Consider the following 18,856-nt stretch of genomic DNA (forward strand, 5'->3'; position numbering starts at 1 on the left):
TTGACAATGCCATCTACCCTTTACATCAAAGTGTCAAACGTGCTGTCACGACGCGGGCACGGCATGGTGCCACGACTCATTTACACTGGAAGGGGCTGTGCCAAGTAAGAAATCGGCGCGGATATCTCATTTCACAAAATTTTTATGGAAAAACCTGACTCAAGTGGGCATGCCTGACCCCAGCTTATTACTATATTGACAGAACAACCACTCCTCGTATTGGCTAACGTGATGGAGCCCCTGATTAGAGACTTGGCGAGGTTTTGATTGGATATAATCATCTTTCCTTTTGCTATAAGCCTCATTCTGTGGAAGCCTTTATTGCAGGATAAATGCCCCTATTGCTAAAAGAGGGAAAAAGGGGGACGTGATACAGATAGGTGGACCATATAGGATCGTGGAGATCCCCTCTCTCAATCCGTAATACCCAAACTCATATTTCTCTTTATTAGTTTACTAAAACGAAAGGCAGCACTTCTGCGTCTCATACCCTAACCCCCTTAACTAATAGATGCATTTTAGGGGGGACTGCTCGCTTTGGCAACAGGGGCCTCGGGAACTAACTATAGGCATGGATTCCAAGTGGGCACTCATGTCATTGCTTGAATGACAGGAATTTAGAAACAAAAGAAAAGACATACATAACCAAAAAAAGGACAATTCCAATAAGTAAAGAAAAGAACCCATATCCAGAACATACACCTGATTACCAAGAGAATAGATAAGGTTGTTTTTTCGCAAGATCGGTTTCTAAAATCACAATATCGGCTCTGCCAGCGCTGCCCATGATCTATTCGTGCCTGGCCTGTGGGCCAAGATTTCTAGCCGTCCACACCTTGAGAAAATCTCTAGGGACTGACGTTTACAAATTGCCTACTAAGGTGATGCTTGTGACAAAACCTTCTGTAGTGAGCCTGATAGATCAATGATTAGGATTTTATCACAACTACACTGCCCCACTAGAGAGTTTCTAATTCAGAGGGTATGGTATATATGATCACTGCATGGAAATAGAGTTTTTAACAGTTTGGATGTAAATTCCAACTTGAACTAGGATTAGAGCTGGGTAGATTCCTTTTACTTTCTTTATGAATTTTTTCTAAATAATTCATTTAGCCGACCCCAGCTCGTTTGAGACAAAGGCTTTCTTGAATTGAGTTGAGTTGAGTTGAGTTAAGTTGAGTTGAGTTGAGAACATTTTGGAGATCAAGAGGAAAGGAAAAACACATTCTCATTTCCTTTCCCTTTTCAGAGGAAAAGAAAAGGCTTGTATTTGGAAAATTTAAGAGCCCTCAAAAGACCGCGATGTAAAACAATACTGAAAGGGAGATGATTTTTCCGCCCTGTTGTCGGATTATGCACCCCCAATTTAGCTTGATTTGACGTCAAAAAGAGTGAATTGTGGGCAGACACGCTTTTTGAACTCAAATCACGATACAAAGGGGGCGCATAATCCTACACTGCGGTTAAAAAATAAATGCCCATACTGAAAAGAATATTGTTCGTGGTATTACCCTCCAAAGCGACCACCAACCTTGTAGATCTTTCTAGAACGCCACTCGACAAGTCTCTGGAGCCCTCTTCAGACCCAAACACCCAAACATATATAAACGAGGGTTCCAGGACGAAACCGTCGATAAAAAAAAAAGGGTTATCAAAGCTCTCCCTCAATCACACAAGGTACGTTCCATAAAACCCTAACTCCTCATTGCTTACATAACTTCACTTGTTATTCTATTACTCGTCCATGAATCTATTCATTATTTTGAAAGCTCTGTAGATCTGATATTTTTCTTCCCATGAAGCCCTAATTTTTTCATTCTACGTATTCTTTAACCTTTTTTTTTAGCTTCTGAGGAGAATCCTTACACTATCATCTATGTTTTTTTTTTCTTGAATGGCAAAAAATGAAGTGAGGAACATTTAATTGAGAGCTCGGATGCGTTATTTCCACATTAACGCTTTTTTATCACTGCTCTTGGTTTTCTCTATGGTTTCTTTTATATTTTACTGAAACCCTAGATTTTTTTCAAGTATCTTTCTACAATTTTAAACTTTATTTTCTGTACTATTTTATTTTTTCCAAAAATTTGAACTTCTGTATTTTTTTTGTTAATTTCTCCACGTAGATTTTTTTTTTAATTTAAATTTTCAAGTATCTTTCTACGATTGAAACTTTATTTTTTGGACTATTTTCTTTTTTAAAAATTTTGAACTTCTACATTTTTTTTTGTTAATTTGGCCACATCAATGAAACCGTATGGTTTTTTGTGAGGTATTTTATTTTTTTTTGCTAGAAAATTTTGTGCTCAGATTATATTTCTTGATTTTTTCCCATCAAAATTCCGAATTATTTCCTTTTAATTTTCTCTTCATGCCAACGAAACCCTAGATTTATGTGAATTGTGATTCTTCTTACATTTTATTTTAGCTGCATTGATGTACAGATAGTTGTTTTTCTATAGATTTATGTGAATTGTGATTCTTCTAATATTTTATTTTTGCTGCATTTATGTTCAGTGAGTTCTTTTACTGGGGATAAACTGTTTTCCTGAGTATTCTAGCAAAGATGAGTGTTGTTGGTTTCGATCTTGGTAACGAGAGTTGCGTTGTTGCTGTTGCGCGACAACGTGGGATTGATGTTGTTCTCAATGATGAATCTAAGCGGGAGACTCCGGCTATCGTATGCTTTGGTGAAAAGCAGCGGTTCATTGGGACGGCCGGAGCTTCATCATCTCTGATGAACCCTAAAAATGCCGTGTCTCAGATAAAACGCTTGATTGGCCGCAAATTCTCTGATCCCGATCTCCAACAGGATCTCCAATCCATGCCCTTTTCTGTCACGGAAGGGCCTAATGGGTACCCCTTGATTCATACACGGTACCTTGGAGAAATGAGTTCATTCACACCAACACAAGTTCTAGGTATGATCCTTTCGGATCTGAAGAGTATAGCGGAGAAGAATCTGAATACAGCTGTTGTAGATTGCTGTATCGGAATTCCAGTTTATTTCACAGATCTTCAAAGAAGAGCTGTTTTGGATGCTGCTACAATTGCCGGTTTGCACCCTTTGCGTTTGATGCATGAAACTACAGCGACGGCTTTGGCATACGGTATTTACAAAACAGACTTGCCTGAGAATGATCAAGTAAATGTTGCTTTTGTCGATGTTGGCCATGCAAGTATGCAAGTCTGCATTGTCGGTTTCAAGAAGGGTCAGCTGAAAGTTTTGGCTCATGCATTTGATCGATCACTTGGTGGGAGGGATTTTGATGAGGCTCTGTTCCGGCATTTTGCGGTGAAGTTTAAGGAGGAATACAAGATTGATGTGTTCCAGAATGCCCGAGCTTGCCAGAGATTAAGGGCTTCGTGCGAGAAGTTGAAGAAAATATTGAGCGCAAATCCTGAGGCACCCTTGAATATTGAGTGCTTGATGGATGAGAAGGATGTGAGGGGGTTTATCAAGAGGGATGAGTTTGAGCAGATCAGCATCCCTATTTTGGAAAGGGTGAAGAGACCATTGGAGAAGGCTCTTGTAGTAGCCGGGCTCAGTGTTGATAACATTCACTCAGTTGAAGTTGTTGGGTCGGGTTCTCGTGTTCCTGCAATCATCAGGATACTGACCGAGTTTTTTGGGAAGGAGCCAAGGCGCACCATGAATGCGAGTGAGTCTGTTGCCCGAGGATGTGCTCTTCAATGCGCTATGCTGAGCCCCACTTTCAAAGTGCGGGAATTTCAGGTATTATGCTGTCTCTGGAATTTATGAGATGAATTCTGGGCTCTCACTGTTGTATAGGACACATACATAAACAGAATTGGATTGTGACCTAGGCCAAAGCTGCTTAGCTATTAGCATCCAAGGAAATCCTCACCCATGATTTTGCTGTATCACCCATGATGCAAGAGACAAGACTATGTATACTATAGTTTATAGGTCCCATTTTTTATATTTCATATTAGATTATTTACGTAGAAGTAACTGCAAGAACTGTACTGTTCAGTCATGCTTGTGGCCTGAGGTGGAAATCACTGCAAGAGGCTAGATTCTGAAGCTTTAGTTCTTTAGTTACATAATTTATTTGTTATACTACATTATTTACATGTTATAAATTACTCTTCTCATGTATCTATTCTTTTGGCCAAATTTTTTTTCTATCATATTCATCTGGCAGCTGTCTAGGTACCCAGGCAGTCCCTTTTGGGGTTGCCCAGGTGAGTTTTATTACTAAGCAATATGAGGATTTTTTTTTTTACTTTGTTTGATCCATACATATTGTTTCTGTTTAGAAGCTCTGCAGATGCCCTACTTTTTATGTACTGCCCGTCACTTGCGGTATTTTTCTAGCTTTTGGAACACATCATCTTCATCTAACCTTCTTATTTGTCATGGGAATCCTGCCCACGATCGATTTATCTTATTTATTATATTAATTGGACTCATAGGAACTCATTTAATAAGTGGCACTGTCAACTGATCGCTATTGCTTTCTCACTTGCTGGTAATCAGTACATGGAACTTGAAAGTAGTCCACCTTTTCTTATATATTACCTTGATAATAACATTGGAACCAATTATGGCAGTAGGATCCTGTAAATTTGGTTGTTCTTTTTATTTTTTGATAGATCTGATGATAGAAGTGTCATTTTTCTGTGTATCTGTATTGGACGTCGATTTCAATTCTGATAAGTTTCCTTTTGGGCATTTTTGGGTTCTGTTTTCGTAGTTTTAAAACAGATGATACCGATTTATGAATTCATCAATGTTGTTCATTGAAGACTTATATATTAATACTGGGTTTTTTTATCCTTGTTCTTGCAATGCTTACTTACACTACTGTTACGGCCTTACGGGTACTGTTTTGTATGTGTGTTTTCTTGGCACCTTGAAATTAGAACCTACTCCTTGCTTTCATTGCTCTATTATCCCTTTGGCAGCTAAGCTAACAGGAATGCAGCATTATCACAAGCCAAACTATTGTTTCCATGTTGGTTACTGTCATGTCATCATACAGTGGAGAGTAACTGGATGTGAAATTCTGAATATTGTGTATTTGCTCGGTCTTTTTTGCTGTTTAGCATGTCTATAGCGTGACACCTTGTCTACGGCTTCAGTATACTCGTATTTAACTGTTATATGTTCTTTTTTGAAGGTCAATGACATCTTTCCCTTCTCAATTGCCTTGTCCTGGAAAAGTTCTACCCCTGATTCCCAGAACGGGGCAGGGGATCAACAGCAGATTGTATTCCCCAAGGGAAATCCGATACCCAGTGTCAAGGCTTTGACATTTTATAGATCAGGGACATTTACAGTTGATGTTCTTTATGCTGATGAATTGCAAGCACCAACAAAGATTAGCACATACACGGTAATGAATCAGCAATAAGCATTAGGTCTTGAACATTATGTTTTAACCATGGATTTAAATTTTGGTTTTGGTTTCAGCCTTGGCTGAAATCCTGAAATTTCGGCCGAAATTTCAGGATAATAAATATTTTTTTAAAAAAAATTCCATTTCTCGAAATTTCGGCCAAAATTTCGGATTTCACAAAATTTCGGTTTCGGTCCCAACTGAAATCCGAAAATTTCGGCCGAATTTCACAAAATTTCGGTTTCGGCCCCAACCGAAATCCGAAATTTCGGCCAAAATTTAAACCATGGTTTTAACGTATCCTCCATTATGTAGTTTTATGCTTTTGTACCCCATATTATTGATAGTCTGTTGTATTTTAAATGTTTTTGGACAGATTGTTCCTTTCCAATCCACTAATGATGAATGTGCCAAAGTGAAAGTAAAAGTTCGACTGAATCTGCATGGCATTGTGTGTGCAGAGTCAGCAACTGTAAGTTAGGGAAGTGTTTATAAGTGAATGTCTTTGTTGTTAAGTTTCATATTTTCTGGCTATTGTGCGCAACTTCCTTATTGTGCTTATTTCAGCTCTTGGAAGAAGAAGAAATTGAGGTTTCGGTATCAGCTGCAAAGGAGCCAAAAAAGGAATCTACAAAGATGGAAACTGATGAGGTTATGGATGATGCTGGTCCAGCTGGTACAGGTGAAAGTGATGTAAATTTGCAGGATGCCAAAGGCACCTCTGCTGCTTCCAGTTATGGGGTTGAAAATGGTGTTCCCGAGTCTGGAGACAAGCCCATGCAGATGGAAACAGATGCCAAGGTTTGCAGTGCTCGGCACTCAATAAATTCAATTTATTTGTTAGCTTATTTGCTATCGATATTTTTTCAATAAACAGTGAAAAGAAGGGAGATGATATCCTTCCTTGTTTTGATAATGGCACTCTCATTAACAATTAATACTTGTCTATTGGGGAGTGTCCTTGTCAAAACAAAGTAATGCAGATATCATTTCCAAGAAAAAGAAAATCTTTGTTCTTATACATATTTTAGCTTCTTCTTTTCTTTTCTTTTTTGAGAAATGATAATTTGCAAGGACGAGTTGTATCTACGAATCAGAACCAGATTTTAGCTTCTTTTGTTGCACATACTTAAACCATAGTTGGCGGAAACTCCTTGGGGTCGAAAACGCATTTCGGAAATGTTTCTGAAACATGAAAAAAAGATTGGGCGAGACGCCTTGAAAACTCATGGAAAATATATGGGAAACTTATGTGAAACATGTAAAACGAACAAAAAACGTATGGGAAACACATGAACATATGTGAAACACAGAAAATAAAAATAATTAAAAATTTTGTTAAAAAATAAATATGTAAGGAACATACATAAATCATCTATAAGTGCCCAGGGAGGCAGAATCATCCTTATTAAAGCAGTTGCGAGAAAAAAAAAAGGGGGGGGGGGGGGGGGCGCTTCGGATGTTAAGCGGGGTTTTCTGCTGGTTAAGTGGGAAGCAATTTGTAGGTCAGTTAAAATTGGAGGATTGGAAATCTGAAGGATAACGGAGAATAACATAGCATTGCTTGGCAAATGGTTGTGGAGATTTGGCAATGAGGAGTCTCGCCTTTGGGTAAAAGTCATTGAAAGCAAATACGGGGCAGTGCTAAGGCATTGGGTGTCAGAATACAACTTTAAATGCAAAGGGATAACGACCTTGCAAGATTTTATGAGATTTAGTCACTTATTTGCTGATGCTATTAGATACAAAGGAAAGAATTCGATTCTGGCTAGATAAATGGTGTGGGAATCAAACTCTGAAAGGTTTGTTATGGCAGTGCTCAAGGATAGCTTTGTTAAGGACAATATGGAGAGAAGGAATGGAAGTGTAATTTGGAAGCCCCAATTTAGAAGGAATTTCTTTGATAGAGAGCTTGTATCCATTGCTAGTCTGTTGGACCGACTTGATGGGAACTACATTAAACAGGATGGGGCCGAGTGATGTACTGGGCCGCAATGGCGGGAGCCGCAATGGCGGGAGCCTCGTGCACTGGGCCGCCCTTGTTTTTTACTAGCCAAGCGATCATTGCCAATATATGTTCTTAAATATCAACAAGGGTCCTATAAAGCATACATGTGTAATCAAGACCATTGAATTTGTGGATCCTAGCATGCATGCGTAGGGCTGTAACTCGGGTCGTGTGGGTCGGGTTTTCTAGAACCCTACCCTACCGGAGAATTTTTTTTGGGTTGGGTCGGGTTTAGTTTTCTTTGAGAAAACCCTAGATTCATAAACCCGACCCTACTACCCAAGATAGTTTCTCGGGTTGGTTCGGGTCCGGTCAGGTTTTTATTATTTAGCATAGGATAATGACTAATGTCAAAGATTGTAGAAAACGACAAAATTTCAAGCCTAAAATCTCTAAATTTATATCATCAAGTGCAAAAATTTAAGAAACTATTTTTTTTCACATTCTAGACATGATCAGCCCAATGAAAACAATTATATCAATATATTATAAAATAATTTGCCATGTTATTCAAGAGATATTTAAGAAAGTCATAGTAGATCTATAAGAGTCGAGTCGGGTTTTTCAACCTAAAACCCTACCCAACCCAAGACCCATGATTTCTAAACCCACCCGGGTTATTTTTGGGTTGGGTCTATGCATGTGTAATCATGAATTGGTAGATCCCCTCCCCATCTGTAAGTTCGTTATTAGCAAAAATAGTAGTTTTCTCCTTTTGGCGGCTTCTAAAGATGCCTTTTTTATCAATGGTATAGGACCATCCAATTATAGGGAGACCATATGTAATGTGTTACTTGTAATTGGTCACCAATTCAACAATATGTACGTGTGGATTGTGTGTTGACCAGCGCCACATTTATTTGTTGCCTTTTTTATTTTTTCATTTTGTTTGTTGTTTTGCGAGTGCATGCTCTTGCACTCATCCATGTCTATGTGTGTCCATCTATCTGTGTTTGTGTTTGTGTTTGTCTGTCTCTCTATAGGTCCGTTTGGATGTCGGGAGAGGAACGGGAACGGAATGTAATGACGCGGTCGATAGGGAAAGGGAAGGAATGGGAATAAGTGGAGTCTGAAGCTTGAGCATGTGCTGGTTTTACCATCTCTCAGGCGATAGATAGAGAATGGAGGCTTAATGCATTGTGTCAAGAAAATCAAGTGATTATTTGATAGAGAATAGAGGCTTCTTTCAACCCACAAAACAACCATGGGATCATTGATGAAGAAGATGATATCTAATTTCATTGAAGATGCAATGTCTTCTGGATCTGCATCTTTGCCATTTTCTTCGTTAGAGCAACTGGCAAATAACCCTTTCTTTGGTATATTGCTCCAGAAAACAACTCTCTGCTCTACTGCTTTGCTGCTCCTTCTAAACCCTACGGACCTCTACTGCTCCTTCAACTAGCAGATGGCCTTTTAAACCCACAAAACAACCATTTGTTATGATTCTCCTTCTAAACCCTGCATACTCTCTTCTTCTTCGCCTCTTCTTCTTCTCTTCTTCTTCTTCTCCTCTTCCCTTTCTTTGGTTCTTTTACTTCTGTGCGAGGTTTGGGAGAGAGGTTTTTCCGTCAAGACCGAGGAAGCTTTACACACATGAGAGGGAGCATTTCAATACCCTCCTAGAACATTCCCTTTTCCCATTTCAGAAAACCCCAACTCCTCTCTCTTCCCATTTTAGTTTTTCGTTGATGGAGTTTTGGGGTAATCATCTCTTCCCTCCCTGGGTTTTCTTCTTCTTCCCGAACTTCTCTTTTCTTGTCGATTTTTTCTTCATTATTACAGTTTCAATCTGTGACACGAGAGAGAGAGAGTGAGAGAGACTCGTTTTCCGCCTAAATATAACAGATTTATGCGGATAATTTTAGCATCTATTTTCGTTGCCAGGTCGACCGACAACAGTTCGACAAGGATTGGCACAAACATCAAATTTTCACTTATCCTGTCAACCAAACATGCTTTAAACTGCTTTTGACAGAAAAAACCATTATTTCCCTTTTACTCTCTTGCTTTTCATAGCTACCAAACAAACCCTACGTGTGTGTGTGTGTGTGTGTGTGTGTGTCCGTGCTCTAGTATGCGTTTGTGCATGTCCCAGCATCCTTGGATGCCACCATAATTGATCCTTATTTGTAATTATTTTAGTTTTTGCAAATGGGACACGAGAGAACAACACTCACTTTGCGCAAAGAGGGTCCCCGCAGAAAATGTGCTTTTATGACTAACTTCTTATGAGGTAAAAAACTAAAGATAGAGCCAGTAAGAACTGAGAGCTTAAATTTTCTAGTTCACTACCCAAGCGATCATTGTCAAGATATATTCCTAATTATCAACCTGGGGTCCCTTACAGCATACATGTGTAATCAAGACCATTGAGTTGGTGGATCTCCATCCAATCTGTAACTGTGATATCATTATTAGCTGAACTAGGAGTTTTTCTTCTTTTAGCGGCTCCTAAAGATGCCTTATTTGATCAAGGATGTAGGACCATCCAATTATAGTGGGACCAGATGTAATGGGCTAGACTTGTATTTGGTCACCCATTCAACAATATGTATGTGTGGCATGCGTGTTGTCTAGATCCATGTTTATTTCTTTCCATTTTTTTGGGTGCGCGCGCACGCGCATGCATCTGTGCCTATTTTTGTCTCTGTCGTGTTTGTCTACCTCTTTATGTATGTGCATGTTTGTCTGTGTGTTTGTCTCCAAATATCTTGGATGCCACCAAAATTGATTCTTGTAATTATTTTAGTTTTTGCAAATGGGATATGAAGGGCTCTCTGGAAGCCATTAACATTTCATTTCAAAGCTGGTAAATTTTTTTATTTTATTTCCAAACTATTATAATAATTTATTGGCAAATAATTGTATTAGCTTCGAAACCATTTGCTTTTAAGATTGTATGCAAATAAATAAATTTAGAGGTATCGAAAGAAGCCCTTAGACCATGTTATAGTTAATGTTTCGTTTTTTTCCTTTCATCTGCATGCCCAAGTGTCCCATTTACATTTGTAAGATATTTAATTTACTATGGGATGTTTAAATTTTCTTTTTTCCTTCATCTAAATGCCAATATTCCCAATCCTCCCATTTCTATAAAGATATTTACATTTATAAAAAATTACATATATAATAGTATAGAACTATCAGTATTGCACACAACTTGCTTGTGAGGCTTCCACATCTAGGATGTGGCTTTCAATAGCTCAACCTATCTATGCAGAAAACAGCATGCTATAGGTGCTCAAGGTATAATATGGACAAACATAGTTGATGAGCTGAATTTAAAATTGTTTTTTCAAATCCCTTGCTTATGCTTAGGGTATGTAGCTTCACAACAATAAAAGCTCTAAAACCAGCATTTACCAACAAAAGTTTTGAACTCTGTGTTTATTTTCTTCATTTCATGTACTATGTTTATTTTTTGTATATAATTTATTTATTTTAATTTTTAATTTATATTTTTACACAGTATATACTATTTTTAATTGTTAGCTCGATCTGCATGTTTTTAGCATGACTCGTGTAGGTACGAATCTATGTGCCCATTCGTGTTTTGGACTTGACTAAACAGAGAAGCTTAAAATAGAAGAGTGTAGTAAAACAAGGAGTGTAAAGCACTCTCTCTGCTGGCAACCCGATAAAGCACTCTCTCTTTGCTTGCTTTAGCTTGACAGAGTGGCTAGATACGCAAGCATCTGTACTAATAGAATTTGGATGGGTTAATAAGTGGGCTTGGCATTTTGCATCATGCATGCCTTGTCAATTTTCTTTTGCTCATTTATTAATTTGGGTGGCAGAATGAGAACCTGATTTTCCATGCATTTGCATTTGGAAAACAAGCTTGGGCGTTCATTTAGTTTCAAATCTATAATTGTATGCTTTTGATTATATTATTCAGACAGACAGTGGTTGGCACGTGATGCCTTATCGTATTTCATATCTTGACATGTTATCTTTTATAGTTGTATGAACTCTTGCATCAAGCTGTTAGCCGCAGATGGAGCAAGGGCTATGAATCTTGCTTCTTGTTGGAATCAAGGCACAAAAGAAGTGAGCATGATTAAACGTGGTGTTGAATGGGAGGGACATATTATGTCTGTAAATTTTCCAAGTGTAAATATACTCACTACCATTCAAAAAAAAGTGTAAATATACTCACTACTCATTTTTTGGTTTGCCATAAAACATAATTTGGGATTCAAGCGTATTATGCTGTGACTTGATGTAGATTGAAACTAGTTTTGTGGATCTAGCATGCATGTCCTGTTTCTAATATATATATATCTGTGTGTGTGTGTGTGTGTGTGTGTGTGTGTGTGTGTGTGTGTGTGTGTAAGGAATAACGTTTCTAGTCAAGCAGATAACGTTATCTGCTCGGCCGGGCAAAAATACAGTGGGCCCACATTGTTTGGGTGATGCAAACCATTCATTTGATGGGCCCTGACATAGATAGGGTTTGCCCAAAAAATCAGCTCCATAGGATCATCCCAACCCTTCGATCTGTGGAGGTTAAAATGGATAGAGCATGTGTGGCTGGTCTCACATCCAACAGACCATCCACGAAATGCCTTTTGCGATGGACACTAGCAAATTACACGCACACACATATTGAATGGCCAAAGGAAATCAATTTGTTTCTGATATATAATATTCAGTTCTGGTTCAGGAACAACTGTTTTTATTGGAGAAAATTGTTGGTACTCAACTTCAGAAAAGTTTAATCTCTTGACTTCTCGGTTTTCAGGTTGAGGTTCCAAAGAAGAAAGTAAAGAAAATAGTCATCCCAGTCACTGAGACGATATATGGCGGGATGGTGCCTGAGGATGTGCAGAAAGCAGTGGAGAAGGAATTTGAGATGGCTCTGCAAGACAGAGTCATGGAAGAAACCAAGGATAAGAAGAATGCCGTCGAGGCATATGTTTATGACATGAGAAACAAGGTAAAGCCTGTAACTCCACGAAAATGATTAGTTTCTATTACATTGCCCTTGTGGTATCTTATCTAATGACTTTTTTTTGCCTTCTAGCTCCATGACAAGTATCAGGATTTTGTAACTGCTCCGGAGAGGGAGGAGTTGACCCTCAAACTTCAGGATGTGGAGGATTGGTTATACGAAGATGGTGAAGATGAAACCAAGGGTGTCTATATTGCTAAGCTTGAGGAGCTCAAAAAGGTAATTGCATTTTGTTATTGTTTGGATTAGGCTCTGATTTTGGAAAAAAATTACGTATTTGACAGCTTCGATTATATTGCAGCAAGGTGACCCCATTGAGGGGCGTTACAAGGAGTATTTGGAGCGTGGCCCAGTGATTGATCAACTTCTCTATTGCATCAACAGCTTTAGAGAGGCTGCAATGTCAAAAGATCCTAAATTTGATCACATTGATATAGCAGACAAACACAAGGTACGAAGTTACATGTTATCCTTTTTTTTTGAAGTTACATGTTATCTTAACTGCGGTTTTTTTGTCTTTTTTTTTTTTTTGAAATGAAACCACTATCTTAATTGCAGTTGTCGCTGCATTAAGTGTTATCATAATGAAGCATTTATAAATTCATTGTCCCAATACAAATGATTTGAAAGTGGAAAGAAGGGCTACTTTGTTATTGTAGCTGATAGTGTCCCAAATGGCCGTGAACAAATAGCGTGTTGAAAATTTCAGACTCAACTTGGAAGTCATTTTTGAGTTTTGAGTTCGACTAGGCAAAGTCAGTGGAAAAATTCCATTTGTTCACCTTAGTCGCAGAGGCAGTATTAGGCATTGGAAGGAGTAGAAGGTTGTGAACTCCCTCCAAGAAGTATTCACAGGGTAACTTCGCCATAATACTGTTATTGGAGCACACCAAAGTATTTGGAGATTCTATAAATAGGAGAGACTGTAGGATGAGGCAATATCTCAAGGATAGAAACCTAAAGTTTGCAAGTTGGAGAGGGAGGAGTGTAGTGATGGAAGCCCAATTTGGGAGAGGTGGAGGACACAACGAATGTATGCTGGAATAAGCTATATGGGATCTCAAATGGAATAACCTATGTGGATCTCAATCAGATAGGGATTCTGATTGTGCAAAACATTAATAGAAGATGACGGTGAGCATGCCATCATTGTTTTCTAGGGGTGCGGACCAATTTGGCAACCTCTTATTGTCCCAATCTGTTAATTTCTACGAAATGACAAACTTTGGTATGTCCTTTCTCCTTAGTACTTTTTTCATGCGGGAATATCAATCTGCTACATATAAATATAAATATATGACTATTCAATTAGAGTTTAGATAAAAATAACTAAATACGTCTAAAGAAAATATTCTTAAATCTTTAAATATTTACCTACATGTTTTAAAACACCTGAAGATCAAATAGGAAGCTCTTACAATGTTCTATTCCATTCCACTTCTATTGGTAGGAAAAAAATATCATTGGAGCAGTCACTCTACAAACCAAAAAGATCGTCAATTATTCTAGAATACTCCATTACTCATTAGCCATCAACTCTCGTTTTACAAATTCCTCACTTTGACCAGCACATTCATCCTTGGCATCTTATCTCAATCTTTGCGTAAAGGACCCCGAGGGTCACCACCACACTTACTACATTTGTTTACAAAAGCTCATCTTTAATAATCATAATGGCATATACGAAGATCAGGGATGATCTAAACATCTCATCTTCTTTAGCATTTAAAATTGTGATCTCTAGGATTGGTTTTGTTGAAAATATTCAGTTGGTTTATGTGATTGTTGCAGTTGATAGCATATGTGGTTCTTTTTTTTTTCTTTTTTGAATGATAACCATGTGGTTCTATACCACATGCTTATCATGGATTGATTGTTGCAGTTGATAGCATATGTGGTTCTTTTTTTTTCTGTTTTGAATGATAAGCATGTGGTTCTATACCATTCAAAGGAAAAAAGCATATATGGTTGTACTTCTATAGACAATGATATTTCATTTTATTGCAATTATCTAAAAACATATAAAACTTTCAAATTATCTATTAAACATTTCTTAAATACTTGCTTTCTTACTTGTCTCGTTATTTTGTAATTTATATATTCATTCGTTTTTCTTGTATTTACTATTTCTCCGAAACACTTTATATTTGGCAGATAGTATATGTGATATCTTTTCTGTCCAAAACCAATTAAAACTTCTCTTTTTTTTTGGAAAATTGACTTCCATTACCAAAAAGATAGTACAATCAGGGCGACAAGATTTCCCCAAGATAGCCTTTAGGACTACCCAATGCTTACATCAATAAGAAAAAAGATTACAACAGTATCAATTGCCTATTGGCGCATTTCTACCCCATTCCAACCCCATTAGAGGGGACTGTAATTGAAATAGAATCCAACAGTGCTGGCCAGTCGATCCGCCATTTCATTGGCCGATTGTCTTCGATGTTCAATTCTTGGACAGATTGTACGCACCAGATCTCTAATTTCTGTGATATATTATTGAAGCCTCCAAGGACCTTTAGAGTTAACTGCAGCCCATGCAATTGTGTTGGAGGAGTCACCCTCAATGATGAGGGGCCACGATTGTTTTGAGCGTACATTTGAGCCCGTTAAGGAGAGCTCGTACTTCAGCTTCAGTTGACTAGTTTTTGAACACTAAACAGTTTGTAATGCACTTTATATTGGGAGATAATGGACATCGTTAACAAGAGACAGTCATGCAAATGTAATAGGTTTTTCTTCCCTCTCTTTTTATCACTTTTTTGTGTGTTAGGTTATAAATGAGTGCGGGGAGGCAGAGGCATGGCTGAGAGAGAAAAAGCAGCAGCAGGACTTATTGCCCAAGTATGCCACTCCACTACTATTGTCAGCTGATGTGAAAAGGAAGGCTGAGATGATCGACAGGTATAAAATTTTGAACTTCCATTGAAAACTTTAGCATGTTATTCTTTTTTATCTATGCCAATATTTTGCTAGTTCAAATATTTGGGAATCCCTCAAGAGGCCAAGGTGCCCCCTTTTTGGATAACATCTAAAAATTATTTTAATATGATCTTATATCAACTGGTTTCAAAGTTAAATATGATTATTTCTAAATAATGATGGTTGTACTAGTTCTAGAATTGTTAAAGGTAATGGCTTTCAAAGAACCATTATTCTTATATTTGCAAATAAGACTAGATTAAAGTAAGGGTCTTTTTTGCAAAAGAAGTCTTCTACTTTGCATTTTTTGAAAGAGAGTTCTAGTTCGACAATTTCCAACCAAAGTCATCCCGTTTGATTGAATCTGCAAATCAGGCCATGCCATCAATTTGTGACCAAAATACCCATCGTAGATTTTTTTTTTATTCATTGAAAAAGACCAAAATGACCTATTTTATGAAAAGAAAAACAATTACCTCGTAAAAAGACAAAAATACCTTTGACGCTCAGTGATATGTTTTGATAGGGTGGGTCCCAGCAACTCAATTCAAACCCATGCATTTGCTGGGGCTAACCATTTTGCCTTATGTTTTGATGCGTAGGTCCCTCGATCTCCACTCGAGCCCATGCGTATGGTGGGACCACAATTTTTTATGTTATGTTTTGTTAGGGTGGGCCCATTTTTTTACTCCCATGTATAAGAAAGCTAGTATATATAGTCATGGGTATTTTGGTCTTTTTACGAGGTAATTTTCTGTCTTTTCACGTATTAGGACATTTTGGTCTTTTGTTAGTAAAAAATATCTACCATGGGTATTTTGGTACCATGTGATGGCATGACCTGATTTCCATAATTCTCTCAAACATGATGACTATGTTTGCAAATTGTCAAGCTAGAACACTGTTTTTGCAAATAAAGCGAAGCTGAGGGCTTCTTTTGCAGAAGCTCTTTAAAATAATCTTTTTTCCAAATAAGAACCAATTTTTGTGGCATCCAACGAGGCCCCAAATGTTTGATGCCTTACAAATCCATGTTTATGCGTGTGCACTTCTGCCATTATTAAATGATACATATTTAGTTTTGGCTTCTGATTTCACAATGGTTTGATAATGGCCCGTCTCACTTTGTTTTATACTTCTCAGATTGGCTGCTTAGTGCTCTTTGGGAATTGTAATAGCCTTTGATAGTGGGTTAAAATAATATAAAACAGGCTGAGTTCGTCCCATTATCAAAACATGGTGTTGCAGATATTAGTTCCCTTAGTTTTACTTTTGCCTAGTTTTTTCGAATTGTTTAATTTTTATTCTTGTTTTTGTAGTTCCTTTTTCTTGTGATATGCCAAACAAAAAAGACACTTTTGTACATAATTTTTTATGTGGTGTTGGGGTTGCATAAGCAGATGTGGGGCCCTAAGACTACTTATTCAGAAAATCTTCATTTCACTTTTAGGCCCTCGGGGGTAGCCCTGCATGACTCTGTTTGTAAACAGTTGTGGATCTCCTTGCACCAATCTTGATCATGAGATGATCCTGTGCCCCTCGGTTAATTCCATTCCTTACAAAGTCAAATGAGTCATCAAAACTAATGTAATTTGATATGGAGGTGCACTTTTCCTTATTTAGTGGGCACGGTTTTAGTTATTGGATTAGGTGATACTTCTGAGTTATTTTTCTTTGTTAGATTTTGCCAAACAGCAATAACTCTGAGGATCCTAAAACAAAAACTTGAAAAAACTTTTATCCGAAAGTGGTAATCGTCGTTTGATTATTTATTTTGTTTATGGGTGAAGCCCCTAATGGATCATCTGGCACTGATAGCTGCTGGTTAGAACTTCTCTGTTGTCAACGAAGTTGTCATGTTCTAGATTTTTCTCAAATCATGGTTATGCCTGTATTTTGCCGTCTATATATTACTGGTCAAAAATGTTGAAACAAGTTGGCATTTAAACAGGTTTTGTAGGCCAATAATGACGAAACCAAGGCCAGCCCCAGCTAATAAGTCACAGCCCCAATCTCACAGTGATGAAAATACCCCAGTTGGTGATGATGTTGAGGCACCTCCGGCTACAACTGAGCCAATGGAGACTGAGAAATCGGAGGAGAGCACCTGATTGAGTGTTATATATACGTGAATTCATTTTGATCGCCACTACGGAATCACCTGCTGTACTGTTATTGTGTTTTAGCCTACTGCAGCTGAGAAGGGCTAAGAGCGTCAATGGGATTACTCCGTAAGTGAAATGCATATGTGTTTAAATGTTTGTAGCTGCTGCTTTTTTAGTCGTTTTCCCTCTTTTATATGATAAGAGGGTCTCGAAAGTCCGGTTTTGGAGAGGGTTCAGGAGTACATTATGCTGTTATATATTATATACTAGGATTTTGTTTGGAATGTAACCGTTGTTGAGGCATTCTTAGCAAGGTTTTGTGTGTTTCTCTGTGAATTCGTGCCACAGTGCCACTTGTGTCTACAGACCGTATTTGGGTTGGATTCACACGTCCAAGATTTGGGTATAGATCCAAATCGGGACTCAGATCTTTCATTTCATGTTTGATTCCACACTTGTTCGGAGACTGATTTCATATGGGACCATTCAATTTCGTTACGTGGAAAAAGATAGATAGACGCCCCTATAAAAAGTCTGGAAAATATATTTAGCGAAATGATATCAACCTTTGCTCATCTTATTAGAACATTGCAGTGATGATATGAACCTTTGCCCGTCTTATTAAAACATTGCTGCGATGATATGATTTCCCTATATTTATTCGTCAAAGATGAATTGTGTTACATTGACTCTCTATTTGGCCGTTTCGTGTGCCTATTTGTGTAACAAAACGGGTAAACCAAGTAGTACGGTAGACCGGTAGTTATTTTTAAGAGTCAGGATGATGAATTATAAAGGGTGTCAATTATGAAGGGAGCCAAAATAAATCACAGTAGCAGTTTTATATAGTAGGCTATAAATCATGTGGTTCGGGCAAACTGTGTCAAGAGTTGGACTAAAATATGTAAGAGATGGGGTCAGTCATTTAGGAAGTTGAGCCATGATGAGTAAATCTTCTTACAAGTCTGAGTAAATCATGTTATAAATTAGACTGCTTTTGTTAAAAGTCAGGATAAATTATTTTACGCGTTGGGGTAAAACAAATTATGAGTTTAAATTATGTAATGTCTATGCATGGTCCGATGTATGTGTGGCCCACTTAGAGGGTTTATTACGTGGGAGCTTTTATGTTTGGTAGACAACATATTTGTCATTAATGTCCCATTTGAGACCCTGCAAAGGCCCATTGTGAAGTATATGTATGATACACCCATAACTAATAAAGGGCGGCCCAGTGCATGAGGTTCCCGTCATTGTGGGTTTAGGGAGGGCTGGATAACCCCTGCTTTGCAGAGAGGTCGTTACTCGAACCTGCGACCATCAGGTCACAATGGATCAACCTTACCGTTGCGCCAAGGCTCGTCCTCTACACCCATAAGTAATGTGGGAACAAAATAATGGGCCATCAAGTGGGTCTCACATGTGACGGACCACATACATGATTTATGAACCACAAGAAACCATTTTAACTTCTTGTAGGATCCACACATGT

At 38.0% G+C, this 18,856-nt stretch overlaps 1 protein-coding gene across 1 annotated transcript; it reads left to right on the top strand.

Annotated features, from left to right (window-relative positions):
• Positions 1 to 1,521: 1,521 nt before the first annotated feature.
• On the top strand, positions 1,522 to 17,700 carry LOC143847464 (heat shock 70 kDa protein 15-like). Its single transcript, XM_077356286.1, has 10 exons — positions 1,522 to 1,680; positions 2,521 to 3,739; positions 5,151 to 5,366; positions 5,746 to 5,841; positions 5,937 to 6,170; positions 12,125 to 12,319; positions 12,407 to 12,553; positions 12,636 to 12,785; positions 15,111 to 15,241; positions 17,211 to 17,700. Exons 2-10 carry the CDS (start codon positions 2,570 to 2,572, stop codon positions 17,368 to 17,370), a joined length of 2,499 nt encoding a protein of 832 aa, XP_077212401.1. The 5' UTR covers positions 1,522 to 1,680; positions 2,521 to 2,569; the 3' UTR covers positions 17,371 to 17,700.
• The last annotated feature ends 1,156 nt before the right edge of the window (positions 17,701 to 18,856 follow it).

This window comes from Tasmannia lanceolata, unplaced genomic scaffold (assembly GCF_043159265.1).
Source record: "Tasmannia lanceolata isolate RefF3 unplaced genomic scaffold, GAP_Taslan_0.1 ptg000015l, whole genome shotgun sequence".
NCBI classification, from domain to species: Eukaryota; Viridiplantae; Streptophyta; class Magnoliopsida; order Canellales; family Winteraceae; genus Tasmannia; species Tasmannia lanceolata.

What these genes read in the sequence shown, in the direction of transcription:
- LOC143847464 (XM_077356286.1), top strand. Translation starts at nt 2,570, where the DNA reads ATGAGTGTTGTTGGTTTCGATCTTGGTAACGAGAGTTGCGTTGTTGCT. An exon ending in TGTGTGCAGAGTCAGCAACT is followed by an intron (nt 5,842 to 5,936) that starts GTAAGTTAGGGA and finishes TGCTTATTTCAG; the next exon opens with CTCTTGGAAGAAGAAGAAAT. An exon ending in AGCTTGAGGAGCTCAAAAAG is followed by an intron (nt 12,554 to 12,635) that starts GTAATTGCATTT and finishes ATTATATTGCAG; the next exon opens with CAAGGTGACCCCATTGAGGG.